Below are 21,257 nucleotides of genomic sequence, written 5' to 3'. Positions count from 1 at the left end.
GCTTAGTTGGAACAGCACCTCATCTTTTGATTAGGCACTTTACAGCCTTCTGGACTCACCATCGAGTTCAACAATTTCAGACTATAACCTCTGCCCCTATGTTTTCTTTTTTCTCTTGCATGGCAGCTGTTGATGATTCTGCCTATGCCATTTACACCTCATCTAGAGTAACCTTTTGTTTCTTAACTATGGGAACGGTAGCATAGTGGTAATGTTACTTGACTTGTAATCCAGAGGCCTGGATTAATGACCCAGAGACGTGAGTTCAAATCCCACCATGACAGCTGGGCAATTTAAATTTAGTTAATGAAATAAATCTGGATTAAAATAAAAAGCTAGTATGAGTAATGGTATTTTGTCGTAAAAACCCATTACGTAAGGAAACCTGCTGGTCTGTATGTGACTTCAGACCCACAGCAAGGTGGTTGACTCTTAACTGCGTAGCAAGCCACTCAGTTGTAACAAACCACTACAAAATAGAAGAATAAAACCGGACAGACCTCCCAGCACTGACCTCTGCACATGACAATGGCACACGCAGCTCAGTCGACCCTGAAAAGTCCACCTCACCAACATCTGGGGACTAGTGCCAAAATTGGAAGAGCTGTCCCACATATTAGTCGAGCAACAGCCTGACATAGTCATACTTACAGAATCATACCTTTCAACCAATATCCCAAACTCTTCCATCACCATCCCTGGGTGTATCAGGGGTGGTTGCACAGTGGTATACAGTCGGGAAGGAGTGACCTTGACTCCGGACCCCATGAAATCTCATGGCTTCAGGTCAAGCATAGGCAAGGAAACCTCCTGGTGATTACCACCTACTGCCCTCCCTCAGCTGATGAATCAGTACTCCTCCATGTTGAACATCAATTGGAAGAAGCATTGAGTGTAGCTAGTGCACAGAATGTACTCTGGGTGGGGGACTTCAATGTCCATCACCAAGAGTGGCTCGGTAGCACCACTCCTGACTGAGCTGGCCATGTCCTGAAGGACATAGCTTCCAGCCTGGGCCTACGACAGGTGTTGAGAGAACCAACACGAGGGAAAAACCTCATTAACCTCATCCTCACCAAGCTACCTCTCGCAGATGCATCTGTCCGTGACACAGTCACTGTGGAGACAAAGTCTCATCTTCACACTGAGGACACCCTCCATCGTGTAGTGTGGCACTACCACTGTGCTAAATGGGATAGATTCAGAACAGATCTAACAGCTCAAAACTGGGCATCCATGAGGTGCTGTGGGCCATCAGCAGCAGTAGAATTGTATTTCACCACAATCTGTAACATTATGGTCCGGCATATCCCTCAGTCTACCATTACTATCAAGCTAGGGGACCAACCCTGCTTCAATAAGGAGTGCAGAAGAGCATGCCAGGAGCAGCACCAGGCATACCTAAAAATGAGGTGCCAACCTGGGGAAGGTGCAACACAGGACTACATGCATGCTAAAAAGAGGAAGCAGCATGCTATAGGCAAGGCTAAGCGATCCCACAATCAACGGATCAGATCAAATCTCTGCAGTCCTGCCACATCCAGTCATAAATTGTGGTGGACCATTAAACAACTAACGAGAGGAGGAGGTCTTCAGCCAATTCGATTCACTCCATGTGATATCAAGAAACGGTTGAGCGCACTTGATACAACAAAGGCTACGGGTCCCGACAAAATCCCGGCTATCGTGCTGAAGACTTGTGCTCCAGAACTAGCCAAGCAGTTCCAGTACAGCTATAACACTGGCATCTATCTGACAATGTGGAAAACTGCCCAGGTATGTGCTGTTCTCAAAAACCAGGACAACTCCAATCCGGCCACATCAGTCTACTCTCAATCATCAGCAAAATGATAGAAGGGGTCAGCGACAGTGCTATCAAGCGGCACTTACTCAACAATTACCTGCTCACTGATGCCCAGTTTGGGTTCCGCCAAGATCACTCAGCTCCCGACCTCATTACAGCCTTGGTCCAAAAATGGACAAATGAGCTGAATTCCAGAGGTGAGGTGAGAGTGGCTGCCCTTGACATCAAGGCAGCATTTGACCAAGTTTGGCATTAAGGAGCCCTAGTAAATCTGAAGTCGATGGGAATCGGGGAGAAAACTCTCCACTGGCTGGAGTCATCCCTAGCAGAAAGGAAGATGGTTGTGGTGGTTGGAGGTCAATCATCAGAGCCCCAGGACATCACTGCAGGAGTTCCTCAGGGCAGTGCCCTGCACCTAACCATCTTCAGGGCTTCATCAATGACCTTCCCTCCAACAAAAGGTCAGAAGTGGGGATGTTCACTGATGACTGCACAGTGTTCAGTGCCATTCACAACTCCTCAGGTAATGAAGCAGTCCATGCTTACATGCAACAAGACCTGGATGATGTTCAGGCTTGGGCTGATAAGAGGCAGGTAACATTCGCGCCACACAAGTGCCAGGCAATGACTATCTCCAACAAGCGAGAGTCTAGCACCGTCCCTTGACATTCAACAGCATTACCATCGCCAAATCCCCCACCATCAACATCCTGGGGCTCATCATTGACCAGAAACTTAACTGGACCAGCCACATAAATACTGTGGCAACAAGAGCAGGTCAGTGGCTAGGTATTCTGTGGTGAGTGTCTCACCTCCTGACTCCCCAAAGCCTTTCCACTATCTACAAGGCACAAGTAAGGAGTGTGATGGAATATTCTCCACTTGCCTGGATGAGTGCAGCTCCAACTACATTCAAGAAGCTCGACACCAACCAGGACAAAGCAGCACGCTTGAGTGGCACCCCATCCACCACCTTAAACATTCACTCCCTCCACCACCAGCATACCATGGCTGCAGTGTATACCATCTACAAGATGCACTGCATCAACTCACCAAGGCTTCTTCAGCAGCACCTCCCTAACCCACAACCTCTTTCACCTAGAAGGACAAGGACAGCAGGTGCATGGGAACACCACTACCTCCAAGTTCCCCTCCAAGTCACACACCATCCTGACTTGGAAATATATCGCCGTTCCTTCATCATCGCTGGGTCAAAAGCCTGGAACTCCCTATCGAAATACACTGTTGGAGTAACTTCACCACACGGACTGCAGCAGTTCAAGAAGGTGGCTCACCACTACCTTCTCAAGGGTAATTAGGGATAGGCAATAAATGCTGGCCTTGCCAGCGATGCCCACATCCCATGAAAGAATAAAAAAACTCTTGTCCCATTACCATTTCCTTTGCCTTGCACTGTTATGTTCATTAATAACTAGACATTCTTATTATGAACACAGCTAGCATTTGCTAGACCATTTATTGAGCACATGTGGACTAGGCACTGTATCTGTGGAGGCTTCCATCTTGACTGCTGCCTTGTGGGTAGCCTAGTTCCTCATGGGTAATGTGGTCTTAATATACATACAGCTGGGTAGTGTAGTCTTATACATACAGCTATATACAGCTCTACGGCTCCACCTAGTGTCCACTATAGAATGACATGTTATTGATCATTACATCCCCCTTTCTTTGAGGTTTAACAAAATCAATATCAATCAACTTTCAAGAAAACAATAAAGATAATATCAGTAACACTTTTGTTAGTGCTCTATAAACATAAACATTTTTAAACAGTCAACACATTTTCAAAGCTTTACATTGTACTCAAAGATTAAGTCTATTAGGCTCTTTTACTTCACGTGTGGATCTTCTCAACACGGGTAAGTCTGATGTGTCTTCATGAGATTGTTCTGGCGGTGAATGACAAGATGCAGTCGCGGCATTGTCATCAATCTGCTCTTGTATAGATCGAGGTCTCCTTGCGATCTTTGCTTGGAGAGGGTATCAGTGTTTCCTTCACTCTTCATGCCATAACTCTCAATGTAGTCAATGCACTCTCGAAAAACTGCTGGCAGCTGGATCCCATCATACAGCATAGTCCTCTCAGCAGCCTTGGCTAATAAAGATTGGCCTGAGGGAAGAAGGAGTATCCACCGGAACTGCTTCCTGCTCTGGTGCAGGCTTCTTCTTTTTCTTTTTCTCTTTCCACTGCATAACAACATCTGCTGCGGTTATATCTTTGGACTTTTTCTCCTTGTGTTTTTCCTCTTTGTGCTTTTCTTCCTTTGGCTTCTCTTTGACCTTGAAGTCTTTTTCTTTCTTCTTGGAGAAACTAGGCTTTTTGAAGACATGGATACCCTTTGGCCTTTTCATCCTTGATGGGCTCTCTGCTTCATCACCTGAGTCATCTGGTCTGCTTATGGCACAGTTTATACGGTAGACTCTCTTGACCAGTTCTAAGTCTTCACAAGCTTTGTCTCCTAGTATCGAATCAAGTCTTTCAGCCACAACAGAAAACATGAGATGATGCACTTTGTCTTTGACTGTCACTTTAAGTCTGCATACACCTAAGCTATCTATTTTCTGTCCATTATAGTCCTTCAGTAGTACTGACATTTTCTGTATTTTGGGCTTTTCTTTCATATTGTTAATGTCACTCATACTGATTAAGTTTGCTTTTGCCCCAGTGTCCAGTTTCAATGTAACTAATGCTCCATTTATCTGCAGTGGGATCATCCATTTGTCCTCTTTTACTGCATTAACTTTATGTTCAGCATTGTCTATTTCTGAGGGCTGCACATTTTCTGTATCTTTTTTGATATCGTCACATGACACCGTTCCTACAAAAAATGTCTCACTTAAATCAGTGTCCTCAATCACATTAACTCGTTGCCCTTTCTTAGTTTTTACTTTTGAAAAGCATTGTTTGGCAAAGTGATTCTTTCCATTACACTTTGTGCACATTTTTCCAAACGCTGGGCATTGTCTTAAGTGGTGTTTGTAACCACAGCATTTACAATTAAAAATTTCATCCTCCGATTGCTTTTCATTTCTGTTCTGCCCATGTTTCTTCCCCTTATAGGACACAGCACCGACAGCAGCATTATCACTCATTACAATCGCATCATTATTGATTTCACTGAAAGTCTTCGCGTGCTTTCGAGCTAGCTCGCTGGCTTGGCATATTTTCACCGCATTTTCCAAATTTAGTTTGGTTTCTCTCAACAGACGTTCCCTGACTTTTTTATCATGAATACCAAACACAATCTGGTCACGAATCATGGATGCTTTGAGCTCAGAGAAATTACATGTCTGTGCTTTCAGTTTCAGATCTGTTATAAAGCTATCACAAGTTCATTTTGCTGCTGTGTCCGAGAACAGAAGATGTATCTTTCATAGGTCTCATTCTTTTTGGGAGAGCACTGTGCATCAAATTTTTCTAGCACATCTTCTAATTTTCCTCTGTTCTCCTCTGGATTAAATACAAATGTATTAAATACCTCTATCGCCTGTGGGCCTGCAACCGTAAGCAGCAACGCTATCTTCCTTGCGTCTGGCTTCGTACCGAATCTGATGGCTGCAATGTAGAGTTCGAATTGTTGTTTAAAAATCCGCCAATTGTAGTCGACATTTCCCTCGAGATTCAAACACTCTGGTGGCTTCAAATTCTCTATGTCGCTTTTCACAATTTTCAGCAGATCTTCACCATGTTATGTTCATTAATAACTAGACATTCTTATTATGAACACAGCTAGCTTTTGCTAGACCTTTAATTGAGCACATGTGGACTAGATACTGTATCTGTGGAGGCTTCCATCTTGACTGCTGCCTTGTGGGTAGCCTAGTGCCTCATGGGTAATGTAGTCTTAATATCATACAGCTGGGTAGTGTAGTCTTATACATACAGCTATATACAGCTCTACGGCTCCACCTAGTGTCCACTATAGAATGACATGTTATTGATCGTTACATTGCACCATCATCCCTTTTGTCTTTTAATCGCTCCTGCTTCCATTCTATCACAGACCTTCCCTTTGTTTTTTCCTCCCCTCCTCCCTTTTCCTGCCCCATACTTGCTAAAAAATCTGTTACTTCTCCAACTTTTTCCAGTTCTGATGAAGGGTCATCGACCTGAAACGTTATCTCTGTTTCTCTCTCTACGATGCTGTCTGACCTTTAAGGTAAAGGCCAATATTTCATTAGCCTTCTTGATTACTTTTTGTAACTGTACACTAGCTTTGTGATTTGTGTACATGGATACCTAAATGCCTTTACTCCTCCACAGCACCTAGTCTCTCACCATTAAGAAAATATTCAATTTATCTTTCTTGGATCCAAAGTAGATCAACTTACACCTCCCCACCCCCTCCATAGAACTTCATGTCACTGTTTTGTCCACTCACTTAGTCTGTCTGTGTCCCTTTTATAATTTCCTGCTCCCATCTACGCAACTTACTGAGTCTCCTAATGTACTATGTCTCCAAACGTTGATATGCAACTCCATTTCTTCATCCAAGTCACTAATGTATATGGTGAAAAGGTGAGGCCCCAGACAGGTACCCATCAGAGAACATCATACCAATCAGAGAACGCTCCCTTTATCCCTACTTTGTTTCCTACCTTCCAACCAATTACCAACTTGTGTCACAAGATTATTACCTGGTTTTGCCCTCCTTCCCATCTTTAATTATTTAATAATATTTGAAATTTTCCAATCCAAAGGCACAAGTCCTGGATCTACAGAACTTTGGAAAATTATGACTAACTGATCAGCAATTTACTCACCTACTTCACTTTATAGTCAGGGGTGGAAACCATCAGATCCTGGTGATCACTTTAATGCCCATTAAAACATTTTTTACTTTTACAAAACTGTCCTGAATAAATTCTAGAAATTCATTGCCTTTAGTACTTGAGCATATCATAGTTTGTGAAAATTAATATCTCCTGTTATAACCACATTGTTTTTGCTACATATTTCCCTTGTCTCCATATTTATATGTCCCCCCCCCAACACCACCTGTGGTGTATGTGCCTTTAAGAGCCCCAGGTGTGCGTAATGCCGGTAATTGCCACTTGGGCTATATAAGCCTGTGTATTGTGTATATCCTTTAGAACACCCCCCAGACTTGCTTAGTAAATACCTATGAACCAACTCCTGTCTTCATCTACACACGGACACTACAGTGGCGATGAAGTGGAAACGGACTTACCTGCAATTCGGCAGCACCTCAAGAACATCGATTCCTCCGGCGTCCAGAAGACTCAAGGAAGTAAGAGAAACTGTAGTTTCACCAGCTGGCCAAGCTGGTGGCAGGTACTGCGCTAATCCTTCCTGGGCGTCAGGCTGGGGCTCCAGCGGCGGGCTCTACAGCTGAGACAGGCAGCGAAATCAGAGGCAAGCAATAACGGACTGGGAGGGAGCACTCGGGAGACGGCCGGCGCGGCAAGCAGGTCAGCGTTCAGACCTCTGGCGGGAATGAGTCTCCAACAGTTAATAAACGGAAACCGCAGTAAAACAGCATTGTTATCGGCAGCAGCGGCGGGAAAGCGCGGGAAGCGCCATATCTTTGCTACAGAAAAAAAAAGCGCGGGAAGCGCCATATCTTTTCTGACATGCCTAAATCTGGTAATATTGATGCTTTTGATAGCGAAATAGAGGATTGGACCACATACGTGGAAAGAGTAGAGGTATATTGCACTGCAAATGGAATAGAAGATGAAAAAAATGCTTCAGTACTTCTGAACTTAATGGGCGCGAAGACATACGGGCTGTTATGAAACTTAATCACTCCAGCCAAACCAAATGACAAGAATTTTAAAGAAATTGTTGATACCCTGCAGGAGCACTTAAACCCAACACCGCTGCTGATAGCGGAACGATTCAAGTTCTTCAAGAGAAATCAACACAAGAATGAAAGTAACGCTGATTACCTAACCGAATTAAGAAAGCTATCAAAGTACTGCCAATTCGGGGTAGGACTATCGGATTATCTTCGAGACAAATTCGTTTGCGGTCTCTTAAGTGAAGGAACACAAAAAAGACTGCTTTCTGAAAAAGATTTAACATTGGACAAAGCTTTCAGTATGGCTGTATCATACGAAGCAGCAGCAAAAGGAGCTGCAGAGATACAACAAAAGACACAGGACTTCGGCACCCATGAAATGACACAGGGGTTCGGAAGATGTTATCGCTGCGGCAGATCCACCCATAACCAGAGGGACTGCTGGTTCAAGGACAAAGCATGCAGGCAATGCGGGAAGATTGGACACATTGCACGGGTATGCCAATCTGGACAAAATAAACCCACTGACAGAAAAAAAAAATCAATAAAGAAAAGTACAGGAAGGTACAAATGATGACGGACAGTAGCTCCGAAGACCAGAAGAGCGATAGCGACTCCGGAAACAAGAGACTAAGCTATCTCAAATTACATAATGTACTTGCCAAAGAGGATTACCAAACCATTTGGGTTACCCTCACAATAGCAGGGTCCCCAGTTAAAATGGAGCTAGATACAGGATCAGCTCTAACCGTAATAAATCGACGAGATTACGAGAGGCTATTTTCGCATATACCTCTAAAAGACACATCCATTATCTTAAAAACATATACGGGGCAGAAAGTATACCCCAAAGGAAAAATAAGGGTGCCTGTTGTATACAACGGCAAAGAAATACAATGGTTGTATTTATACATTCTACAAGATGGTGGTCCACCGTTGTTGGGACGCGAATGGATCAGGAAGATACGGTTAGACTGGCACTCCATTCAGGTACTGATGGTGACCAGTAAGGAAAAAAACAATGATGACATCATACCTGAACGATTAAAAGACATCTTGGCCAACGCCAAAGAAGTGTTTCAAGAGAAACTAGGAACCTTGAAAGGCATCACCGCCTCAATAAAAGTGGAGATGCAGCAATTCCCAAATTTTTTAAGGCAAGACCGGTGCCATACACAATACGTCCAGCAGTCGAGGCAGAGCTGGAGAATTTGGAAAAAGCAGACGTATTATCCAAAATAGATTGGAGCGAATGGGCAACACCCATCGTTCCAGTCATGAAAAAAGCATTGAAAAATAACTCTGAAGAACAGAGAAAAATTCGCATCTGTGGTAACTTCAAAGTGACTGTAAACCCGGTCCTTCACACAGTACAGTATCCTCTTCCGAGGATAGAAGGTATTTTCGCCTCTCTATCCGGAGGGAAACGTTTCACCAAAATTGACTTGGCACAGGCATATCTACAGATGGAGGTTGAAGACGCCTCTAAAAAGTATCTCACAATAAACACACACAAAGGCCTGTACCAGTACAATCGACTGGTTTTTGGAGTAGCATCAGCTCCAGCTATCTGGCAAAGAGCTATGGAGCAAGTCCTGCAAGGGATTCCGGGGACTCAATGCTACCTAGACGACATCCTTATAACAGGAGAAAACGACAATGAGCACCTTGCCAATTTGGAGCAGGTGCTCACTAGGCTGAAAGAACGGGGCCTACGAGCAAATCGCCCCAAGTGCGAATTTTTCCAAAATCAGATATCATATTGTGGTCACATAATTAATAAGGAAGGGTTGCATAAGTCACCTGAAAAAATTGAAGCAGTTATAAAAGCCCCAGCACCTGAAAATGTTTCACAATTAACGTCATTCCTGGGATTAATAAATTACTATCATAAATTTTTACCAAACTTATCAACTCTTCTACACCCTCTTAATGAACTTCTACAGACAGGAGTGATTTGGAAATGGAACGAAGACTGTAAACGTGCCTTCCATAAATGTAAAGACTTAATCACATCCAAAGAAGTTTTGGCTCATTACAACCCATCACTACCAATCAGACTGGCATGCGATGCATCCCCTTACGGCATAGGAGCAGTATTATCCCATAAATTCCCTGATGGCTCAGAACGGCCGATAGCTTTTGCGTCACGCTCATTAAACTCAGCTGAGCGTAACTATGCCCAAATAGACAGGGAAGCACTCAGCCTGGTATGGGGAGTGAAGAAATTCAACCATTACCTACACGGACAAAAATTTACCTTGTTAACTGACCATCAACCCCTCATCTCCATATTCAACCCTAAAAAAGGTGTTCCCATTATGACAGCACAAAGGCTACAGAGGTGGTCCCTTTTTCTAGGGGCTCACCAATACAACATAGAATACAAAGGGTCAAAACAGCATGGGAATGCTGACGGTTTATCGCGCCTACCGTTGCCAACAATAGAAGAGGCACCTACAGTAGACCCAGTAGAGATATTCCGCTCTACCATAGTGGAATGTCCACCAGTGACAAATTCTGCCATTGAAAGGGAGACAAGAAATGACCCAACTCTCTCACGGGTCTACGATTTAACAGTGAAGGGATGGCCAGCACATGGCGAACCACTGTTGCCAGCATTCTCGCAAAGAAGAGAACAGCTGTCAGTGTGCCGAGGAACCTTGATGTGTGGATCCAGAGTGGTGATTCCACCCAAACTCCAGGATAAAGTGCTAAAGGAGCTTCACGAGGGGCATCTGGGTGGAGTGAAAATGAAGAACCTAGCTAGGGCGTTTGTATGGTGGCCAGGTATCGATGGAGACATCGAAGACATGACCAAGAGCTGCCTAGGATGCCAGAAGGTCCAAAACGCTCCGCCACAGGCCCCTCTACATCCATGGGAGTGGCCCTCATCTCCCTGGCAAAGGGTGCACATCGATTTTTGCTGGTCCATTTATGGACTCAATGTTCTTAATCGCGGTTGATGCACACTCCAAGTGGCCGGAGGTAATAAAGATGTCCTCCACCACCACGGAAAAAACCATCACAGTATTAAGGACCATATTTGCCAAGAATGGGCTGCCGGAACAGATATGTTCTGATAATGGACCGCAATTTGTGTCCGAAGAATTCAGAAAGTTCTTAAAGAACAATGGGGTAAAGCACTACACGTCCGCCCCATACCATCCCCCCACCAATGGATTGGCTGAAAGGTTTGTCCAGACCTTCAAGAAGGCCATAAAGGCCATGGGTAATGAAGACATAAAACTTCAGCACAAGGTGGATAACTTCTTATTCGCATACAGGAATGCAACACATATGGTTACCAACCAAACTCCCGCCATGATGTTCTTCAATAGAAACCTAAGATGCCGGCTGGATTTGGTCAAGCCCAACATCCGAAGCGACGTGGAGAACCGGCAGTTTCAAGGCATGAATGAAAGGCCAACTAGGGCCTTCCAGATAGGCCAACAGGTTTTGGCCCGGGACTACCGTACCGAGAAATGGCAGCCTGGAACTATCTGCACACGACTAGGACCACTGATGTATACCGTGGACATCGGAGAAAGCATAATAAGGCGCCATGCTGACCAAATCATAAAGTCATCCGAAAAGGGACAACCTACACCACCACTCTAGACATCTAACGATGAAGTAGAGATACCCATATCTACCTCCGATCCGGTGATACTGGAACCCGATGAACCCGACACTGGCATTCAAGCCGAATCAGCCTTGCCAGAAGAACCTACTACACCACCAGAAACTACTACACCCCCGAGGCGTTATCCGGACCGAGTCAGGAAGCCTCCTGAGAGACTAACTTATAATTAATTAATTACAGCAATGTATATTATTTTGCATATAACATGTAATTAATAATTACTTAAAATATGATGTACTGGTTAGTTAAAAGGGGAGGAATTGTGGTGTATGTGCCTTTAAGAGCCCCAGGTGTGCGTAATGCCGGTAATTGCCACTTGGGCTATATAAGCCTGTGTATTGTGTATATCCTTTAGAACCCCCCCCAGACTTGCTTAGTAAATACCTATGAACCAACTCCTGTCTTCAGTGTCTTTATCTACACACGGACACTACACCACCAGCATCCCCACTACCACCCCAACTACATCACTACAGTAAGAGGTCTCTAGCCAGCTCATACCAGTCATATATCCTTTTCAGAATCTTTGGTATTCACTCCATAATGTAATAAACCCTGACACCTACAAAATAAATGATCAATTCCCCCTCCCCTGACTATAGAAGCCCTCACAATGATCACTCTCCTATTCCTACTAGCTGTATGATTTCCCCCACGGGTAACCACTTGATCCTCAGTATTTTGTAGTTCCTCTTGGTTACCCTCCTTTGTCCATATCACTGGTACCTAAATAGATAAACCGAGTAGACCTTTTTTTTAATTCATTCATGGGATGTGGGTGTCGCTGGCAAGGCCAGCATTTATTACCTATCCCTAATTGCCCTTAAGAAGGTGGTGGTGAGCTGCCTTCTTGAACCGTTGCAGTCTGTGTAGTGAAGGTTTTCCCACAGTGCTGTTAGGGAGGTAGTTCCAGGATTTTGACCCAGCATCAACATTTCCAAGTCAGGATGGTGTGTGACTTGGAGGGGAACTTGGAGGTGGTGGTGTTCCTATGCACCTGCTGCCGTTGTCCTTCTAGGTGGCAGATGTCACAGGTTTAGGAGGTGCTGTCGAAGAAATCTTGGTAAGTTGCTGCAGTGCCTCTTGTAGATGGTACACACTGCAGCCATGGTATGCAGGTGGTGGAGGGAGTGAATCTTTAAGGTGGCGGATGGGGTGCCAAACAAGCGGGCTGCTTTGTCCTGGATGGTGTTAAGCTTCTTGAGTGTTGTTGGAGCTGCACTCATTAGATCACATTAGATAATTTCCTTTCTGTCCTCATCTGTTGCATCCTGCCCAGTTTCCCTTACCAACTCCACTATTCCTAGCAACGTGTGGGGTGACCACTTTCTGGAATGTCTGCTCCAGAAAACATTCTCCTACAGAATGATGTGGAGTGCGTCCAGTTGGCTCTCGAGCTGTGCAACTTTCTGCCCAAGGAGTGCAGCATTATACACTTCATATTTATGATTCACCCTGTATAGTCCAGGCAGGTCCACATTGTCCATGTCGCATACATCACTTCAGATCACTCTGATCCTGCCATACCAATCTATATATTTAACACAGTAGATATTCTTTTTATTATTATTTGTTTAATTATTTCTATTTGCTTACTGTAATTTATTACTTTTACTTAATAGTTTGGAAGTCTCTTTCTGTTGTACCCCTGAAGTAAAAACTAAATTAGAGTTCAGATGAACAATTACTTAAATGAATAATTAGCTCTTTCTGGCCATCACTGCTCCTCGCTTGTAGGCTGTTGTTTTTTTCTGTGGGTGGAAGGGGCTGGGTGGGAAAAACAGTCCAGCAATTAATTGCTGGGGATTTTGCTATGAAAAAGAAGGTGGCTGACTTACCTGCAAGCACTTCTAATTGGTGGTGACATTGTATGTAAATGATTCGCTGAATGTCGCTGTATCCTAATTAGTAAATCTGAGTGATGAGGAATAATCCCAACATTCATCCACTCTCATCTATGGGGAAATGGGAGGAGTGATATTAATAATCAATAAAAGTACAATAGATTATAAACCCCAGACAGTCAGGTCCACTGAGAGCACAAAATTCAGCTCCCATTCCTGAAAGTGGTGAGGTGGATTTCAATGTGACCACTGCCACTGGGCAGAGCAAGTCCATCTCCCTCCCGAGAGCAGCAGTCCTGGCCCCATGAAAATCATTTTTAAAACCTTTCCGGTGAAGTTTTTGAGCAGCCTCCAGCGCTGCCCTCAAGGACGACTGGTGAGGCCACCAATGCCAAACACCATTAATACTCCAAAATTGCATCAAGGTCCTATTGACATAATCGGATCCCGATTTACATGGGCTAATGAGACACCCAACTGCTTCCAGTGGGCGTCAGGGCCACCCATGTCAATGTCCCAACCAACATTGGCAGGAATGGGGCAGTTAGCGCTGCTCTGCCATTTTAATCGCACCACTGCCTTGTTCATGCCCAGCAGAGTGGATGAAAATCAGCCCCTATGTTTTTATGCATTTTATTCTTTTTAGTAATTGGAGTTTACAATGAGTTTTATTTTCAGTACAAGACAATAAAGAGCCATAAAGGCCATAAATTACTTTAGGTGATAACAGACAAATGCTTAACACATTGAAATGACTATCCTGTGTTGGCTATTTTAAGGATGATGTTTATCCATTTATCTTAAATGGGTTAATCTCTCGGATAAAATAGCAGAGGAATATTGTATGAACATGTTGGCTCGTATTTTCTGATGCCTACGGGTGTGTACGGGCTGTGTATATACCCTTAGGGACATCGGAAATGCTGGTTTCAGGCATGCGAAGCGCATAGAATGCTCTCGACAGATCAGACGCCTGCCCTAGAGAAGGGCCTCTGCGGGGGGAGAGTTCCGCTTTCTGCAGAACCTCTGCCCGCTGAAAACCCTTAGAAATCTTACACCTGGTAAAAGTAGGCGGATGACCTGCTTTTACTAGCATAAGAGTTGAAAAAGTTTTTTAAAATAATAATTTTTTGACTCATTTATATTTAAAAAATACTTTTAAAAATGGTAAGTTTATTTTTAGCCCCAGAAAAAATTTTAATAAAAAAAAAAAATTATTTAATGTTTTGCTGTGTTTTTGGGGTGATCTCCATTCATATATTTGACAGGTCTATCTGTCAAAAGTATGTAGGGAGATTCCCTTCTCCTATTGGCTGGCCTGGCCCACGTGATCCCAGGGATGCTTGCGAACTGCATGAGCCTCTGGGATACGTGGGCCCTGCGTATTTCAACTTTGGAGAGGCCCAGGAGCGGAAGGTAAGTTCATAGATTTTTTTCCGATAGGAGACATCCGCTCGCAGGAAGCCTCCTATCGGAAATTATGGGCTGTTATATTATCACCAACAGTAATTTCTAGCTTCACGTGCTAGATTAATGTTTGGGTGTGACCCTTCATCAGAACTCTGTTTACTTTTAAGGATATTGACTCAGCTTTATCCTTCCTGAAATTCCTTAAAAGTAAAAGTTTTTTTAAATTTAAATGGTTAAATCAGCATACGTTCAATGCAGGCAACCCCCACCTGCCTCTGGCTGTCATGTGATTGGGCAAGGGGCAATGCAATAGTGAGCTAGTTTTGTGCATGTAGAAAGCAGAGCTGTTTGGGATTATTGTGGGTGTAAAAAATTTCTGTTCACAAATTAACATATGATCAGATTTACTGGACCCTGTAAAGTGATAATGAAGTCTGTACAACTACTTTTATTTTCATATTTAAAATACCTTTACCCTTTCCAGGAGAAATTATTTTCTGTTTGAAAGACAAAATTACAGAAGGATTCAAAATGTCAAAAAATGCACCAGATAAAGTGTCAAAATCAACATTTTCTGACGAAGATGCACATCTCCCGTCAGTAACTTCTAAATTCACCCCTGTTGCACACTTGCACTTTGTGTTTTTATGTTCTGCAATAAAAGTGATGGAATGTTGAGTGTATCTGCGGTTTATGACAATCCTGTGTCCTCCTGCACTTTCAATCTAACTCCTTTGCCAGGAATTTCCCCAGGGCTTCTCCCAATCCATCTGCATAATTTCACAGAAGATTGGTGGAATTCCTCTTTACATTTGTAGCCGGGGTTTCCCCTGAACCTACGCCAAAGTTATGGTGGTGGAACAGGAGATGCTCCAAGGAAATTCTAGGAACTTGTCTTCTCCTGTCATCAGGCCGATGGGGCTATTTTTTGTCTATCTGCTTTTTTAGGACGGTGTCAGCTTTTTTAAGGCTGTCGGTCAGCTTTTGCCAGTTTTCTAGGTTGGCATTTATGGACCAATCCAAAACGGGTTTATTTGAATTAATTCTGGATGTGTTATCTTTACAGGGCAAGAACATAATTTTAATCTACTGCGGACAAATAATCTGGGCACAGAATATGATTATGGCTCAATAATGCAGTATGGCAGGTAAGTCTGAACAGCTGTTTGAGATATTTATATTTATATTTGATTGGTAAATCTTGCACAGGATTGATCAGTGTGCTAGGCACATGGCTATTAATGTGGTTTTCAGGGACCAATCCCCGTGCTCCAGTTCAATTGTCCCTCTGCAGCCAGTCTTCCAAGCCAGACCCAATCTTTGCTGCTTCCCACTCCATGTACTGCTGTGTTTCAGTCATTAACAAATGTTCAAGACTTCAGAGCAGATGAAATATTCCCTTTACTGTTATTTCATCTCGAAATTTATTATCATAAAGCACCACCCAGTGAACAGTTAAGGACTCATAATTGAGTACTTCTTTCAATTCTCTATTAATGCATGGGGCCAGGCCTGCCCCAGACCTCTGACCTTGTTGGTTCCAGACCTGGCCCCATGCAGGCCTACCATGGCCTCTGACTTTATTGTTCCTTGCTTGGTTTCACACAAGTCCACTACAACTGTTTTCACCCCAAACATCTAAAATTGCCAATCAAGATCCGAGGCAGCCCCATCTCAAGACCTGGATTACATTATTTCTGACGCCACAAGCAGGACTTCCAGGAGCTGCTTGAATTTGGTGTCCCCAGCCCAGGCCTCTCCACACATTTGTTGGTACTTGCTGACAAGCCCAGCCTCTCCAGTCTATTACTTCTGGTCTCAGCCTTTTGAGCTTCTTCCTCACCCTCCCTGTTCACTACCTCCGTGCACCAAATTCCCCACTGGCTCGCTTGTGGCAAAATTCCACCTGTTTGTTTCCATCTGGAGGCGACGTCCCTGCCATCCATGCTCCAATTTCCCTCTCAGCACATCACCTGGATCACTATTTCCTCCCAGTTTAGATTCTGACAAGATTCTGGAGAGTCAAGATCGTTTCCATGGCTAGTAGATGGTCAAAGCTCTGAAATTAGCTTCAGGTCTCCAGGTAAGGTAAAAGGTAAAGGAAAACGTGCAACACATACAAAAAGAGAAAAAGAAAAGAAAGATCTTGCATTGATATAGCACCTTTTGCATCTTCAGAAGAACAACTTGCATTTATATAGTCTGAATTTTATTTTTATTCATTCATGGGCTATAGTTGTCACTGGCAAGGCCAGCATTTATTGCCCATCCCTAATTATCCTTTGAGAAGATGGTGGTGAGCCACCTTCTAGAACCGTTGCAGTCTGTGTGGTGAAGGTACTCCAAGAGCGCTGTTGGGAGGGAGTTCCAGGATTTTGACCCAATGACGATGAAGGAACGGTGATATATTTCCAAGTCAGGGTGAAGGGTAACTTGGGGAACTTGGAGCTGGTGGTGTTCCCATGCACCTGCTGCCCTTGTCCTTCTAGGTGGTAGAGTTCGTGGGTTTGGGAGGTGCTGTCTAAGAAGCCTTGGCAAGTTGCTGCAGTACATCTTGTAGATGGTACACTGCAGCCCCGGTGCTCCGGTGGTGGAAGGAGTGAATAATTAAGGTGGTGGATTGGGTGATACTCAAATGGGCTGCTCTGTCCTGGATGGTGTCGAGCTTCCTGAGTATTGTTGGAGGTGCACTTATCCAGGAGAGTGTTCCATCACACTCTTGACTTGTGCCTTGTAGATGGTTGAAAAGCTTTGTGGAGTCAGGAGGGGAATCACTCGCTGTAGAATACCCAGCCTCTGACCTGCTTTTGTAGGCACAGTATTAATGTGACTGGTCCAGTCAAGTTTCTAGTCAATGGTGAACCCCAGGGTGTTGATGCATGATTTGGCAATGGTAATCCCGTTGAATGTCAAGGGGAGGTGACTAGATTTTCTCTTGTTGGAGATGGCCATTACCTGGCATTTGTATGGTGTGAATGTTACTTGTCACTTAGCCCAAGCCTGAATGTTGTCCAGGTCTTGCTGTATGCGGGCATGGACTGCTTCATTATCTGAGGAGTTGCGCATGGCACTGAACACTGTGCAATCATCAGCGAACATCCCCACTTCTGACCTTATGATGGAGGGAAAGTCATTGATGAAGCAACGGAAGATGGTTGGACCTAGGACACTGCCCTGAGGAACTCCTGCAGTGATGTCCTAGGGCTGAGATAATTGGCCTCCAACAACCACAACCACCTTCCTTTGTGCTAGGTATGACTCTAGCCAGTGGATTGGCACCGAGCCAAAGAAGGAGACATTAGGACTACCAACTTGTTCAGAGATGTTTTATGGAATATCTTAAAGGATGTGCCGATGCACTACACACCTAATGAAGTACATTTTAGTCACTGTTAGGTAGGTAAACATGACAGCCAATTTCCACACAGAAAGGTACCACAAACAGCAATGATATAAATGATGGTGGTGTTGGTTGAGAGATTGATGTTGGCTAGGACATGAGGAGAACTTCCTTGCTCTTTAAATAGTGCCGTGGGATCTTTTATATCCACCTAAGCAGATGGATAGGGCCTCAATTTAACATCGCATCCAAAACACCACCTCCAACAATGCAGCACTCTCTTAATATTGCACTGAAGTGTCAACTTGGATTATGTGCTCAAGTCCAGGGGGATAATTTCAACCTAACCTGCCTGGTGGGAAACTGGTTGGATCAGTTGGCCGCCTATTTTATGCGCCATCCAATTTTACTTTCCATTGGCGATAGATGTGTTTCACTTGCTATGTCAATTGTAATTTGTCTGAACGCGGCCACTTTGGTTTCTCTTTGCAATCGCATCATTGTCCCTCATCAAATAATATTTACATGCACAGCATTCTGATCCTGAAGTCATTTCCTGTTGATTTTGTTTTTTTAACTTGTTACTATTTTGAAACGATTTTAAGTGTTTCTATTTGAAGAACTGGTTCTCATCTCACTGCTGAAAATTTGTATATAAATTAAGTTTTTTTTAAATCCTTCAGTTATGGAAATGGACCATTTTCACAACTGTCATTTCCAGGCAGGTTAGCACCAGCTGTTGAATTATTTATCTTATCCTTATTCATTTGATCAATATATTAAATATTTTATCTTGAGTTGAGAGAAATTGTTTTACAGCAAAATTTATTGATTTTATTTATTTATCTTTTTAATTTCAAGTGTAGTTTATTCAAAATGCTTGAATAAAACATTTTGGAGACTAGTCCTTGTTGCTTTTACCATTTCCATTTTTATTCTCCTCTTCTCAATTTCTTGACGGTAGAATTTCATGGACTCCTTCCCATTATATCCAGCCATTGAATACCAGTAAAGGAAAACTCACATTCACCTCAATTCCCTACCAAAATAGTTCTCAGTAATTTGACACCTGAACCAAGCAGATCATAACTACCCCGGGGCACTAACCACCCATTTTGGTTCAAATTGGATCCTGGAGGGGTAAACTTGTTATGAGTGGATTAAATTCCTCCCAGTCAGCCCGAGATAACTCTACAAGCCATCACAAACTTCATGGTCTTTGATTTAAAAAATCAGAGACTTAATCCTAGATTTTCCTGGGCCCATTAGAAAAATGATGATGGGCAGGATTCTGTCCTAATTAAGCATGCAGGGTGGGTCAAATGGAGGAATCTTGATGAGTTGTTTTCCACTGCTGAGAGATCGAAATTCAGTTTAGCTGCTTAAAGGGCCAGAAGATATTGCCAGGAGAATAGCAGCTGGGCCAGCATTGGTGGTATCTGCTGTGCTCAAGATCGTGCAGGCAGTTTGGAGGTCTCCCTTCAGTCAGTGCCACGTCAGCCACCTCACGAACAGCAATAGAGTGCAAAGATGTATTTTAATAACCTTGCCAAGGTTATATACATTCAGCACGTATGCAATCACATCCTGCAATAATGCTGGAAGCATTACCCCATAGAACGCTAGGAGCAGCATGGCAGTAAGGGGAAGAAGCAAAAGCGCGGGAGGCGCCATTTTATCCCGTTGGGGAAGAAGCAAAACCGCGGGAGGCGCCATTTTATTCCATTGGGGAAGAAGCAAAAGCGCGGGAGGCGTCATTTTAAATCGCCCAAGATGCCGAAAAGTGGCAGTATCACTGCTTTCGACAACGAGGTAGAAGACTGGACCACGTATGTGGAAAGAATTGAAGTGTACTGCAAGGCAAATGAGGTGGCTGATGGAAAGAGGGCGTCGGTATTATTAAATCTGATGGGTGCGAGTACGTACGGCCTATTGCGGAATTTAATTACCTCAGCTAAACCAATGGAGAAAAGGTTTGAGGAGATTGTTCATATCTTACAGGAACACCTAAGCCCTACACCACTGCTGATAGCAGAAAGATTCAAGTTCCATAAAAGAAACCAGCACAAAGATGAGAGCAATGCTGACTATCTTACGGAACTACGCAAGTTATCGAAGCACTGCCAGTTCGGAGCAGGACTGGCAGACACCTTACGGGATAAGTTTGTCTGCGGGCTCCAGAGTGAAGGAACCCAGAAACGACTACTTTCAAAAAAGGACCTGATGGTAGAACTGGCTTTCAGCGTGGCAGTATCCTACGAAGCAGCAGCACGGGGAGTTGCGGAAATACAACAGAAACCACAAGAATACAGCGCTAACGAAATGGCGTATGGAGCCGAAAAGTGCTATCGCTGCGGCAGAACAACCCATGAGCAGAAGGACTGCTGGTTTAAAGACAAAATATGCTGGCAATGCGGGAAAATGGGACATATAGCAAGAGTCTGCAGGTCGGGAAAGAAGACCAACATGACAAGAACTACTAAGGAACAGTACAGGAAAGTAAAGAAACTGACAGATAGTAGTTCAGAAGATCAGGAGAGTGATAAGGACTCCGGGAGCAGGCGACTAAGTTGTTTAAAGTTACACAACGTGATCGCAAAAGAAGATCACCGAACCATTTGGGTCACCCTCATGATAGCAGGGTCCCCAGTGAAGATGGAATTGGACACAGGATCAGCCCTAACTGTCATGAATCGACGAGACTATGAGCGGCTATTCTCACACATACCCTTAAAGGACACGTCCATTGTATTGAAGACATACACGGGGCAAAAAGTCTACCCCAGAGGAAAAATAAGGGTGCCAGTTGAATATAACGGAAAGGAAACACAGAAACTATACATGTATATACTACGAGATGGAGGACCACCATTATTGGGACGTGAATGGATCCGAAGACTACAATTGGATTGGCATTCCATTCTGGCACTAACTGTGACTGACAAAAAAGATGATGACGTCGCACCTGGACGTCTGTCACAAATTCAATCTGACGCGGAAGAAGTGTTCCAACAAGGACTTGGGGCTCTAAAAGGAGTAAAGGCAACCATAAAGATTGAGGATAACGCAACCCCAAAATTTTTCAAGGCCAGACCGGTGCCATACGCGATACGCCCAGCTGTGGAAGCTGAACTGGAGAGTCTGGAGCGTTCGGGGGTGCTGTCTAAGGTGGACTGGAGCGAGTGGGCCACACCCATCGTTCCTGTAATGAAGAAAGCATTGAGCAGCACGCCTGGGGAGCCAAGGAAGGTTCGCATCTGTGGGGACTTCAAGGTGACTGTGAACCCAGTCCTGCACACAGTACAGTATCCGCTTCCGCAGATAGAAGATATTTTCGCCTCACTATCTGGAGGGAAACGTTTTACAAAGATTGACCTGGCTCAAGCGTATCTACAAATGGAGGTGGAAGAAGCATCTAGGAAATACC

General features: G+C 44.0%; 1 protein-coding gene across 1 annotated transcript in view; it reads left to right on the top strand.

Annotated features, from left to right (window-relative positions):
- LOC147106569 (astacin-like metalloendopeptidase) overlaps positions 1-21,257 on the top strand; it is a 512,506-nt gene that overhangs the window by 297,234 nt on the left and 194,015 nt on the right. Inside the window, exon 8 of the mRNA XM_086007520.1 lies at positions 15,557-15,638. Coding sequence (XP_085863646.1) covers positions 15,557-15,638 — 82 coding nt within the window. The remainder of the gene's footprint in view (positions 1-15,556; positions 15,639-21,257) is intronic.

This window comes from Somniosus microcephalus, chromosome 15 (genome assembly GCF_052327205.1).
Source record: "Somniosus microcephalus isolate GS21.2 chromosome 15, FLI_Smic_1.0, whole genome shotgun sequence".
Classification (NCBI taxonomy): domain Eukaryota; kingdom Metazoa; phylum Chordata; class Chondrichthyes; order Squaliformes; family Somniosidae; genus Somniosus; species Somniosus microcephalus.
Note: the sequence above shows the minus strand (reverse complement) of the source record. Positions and strands in the feature narration are given on the sequence as shown.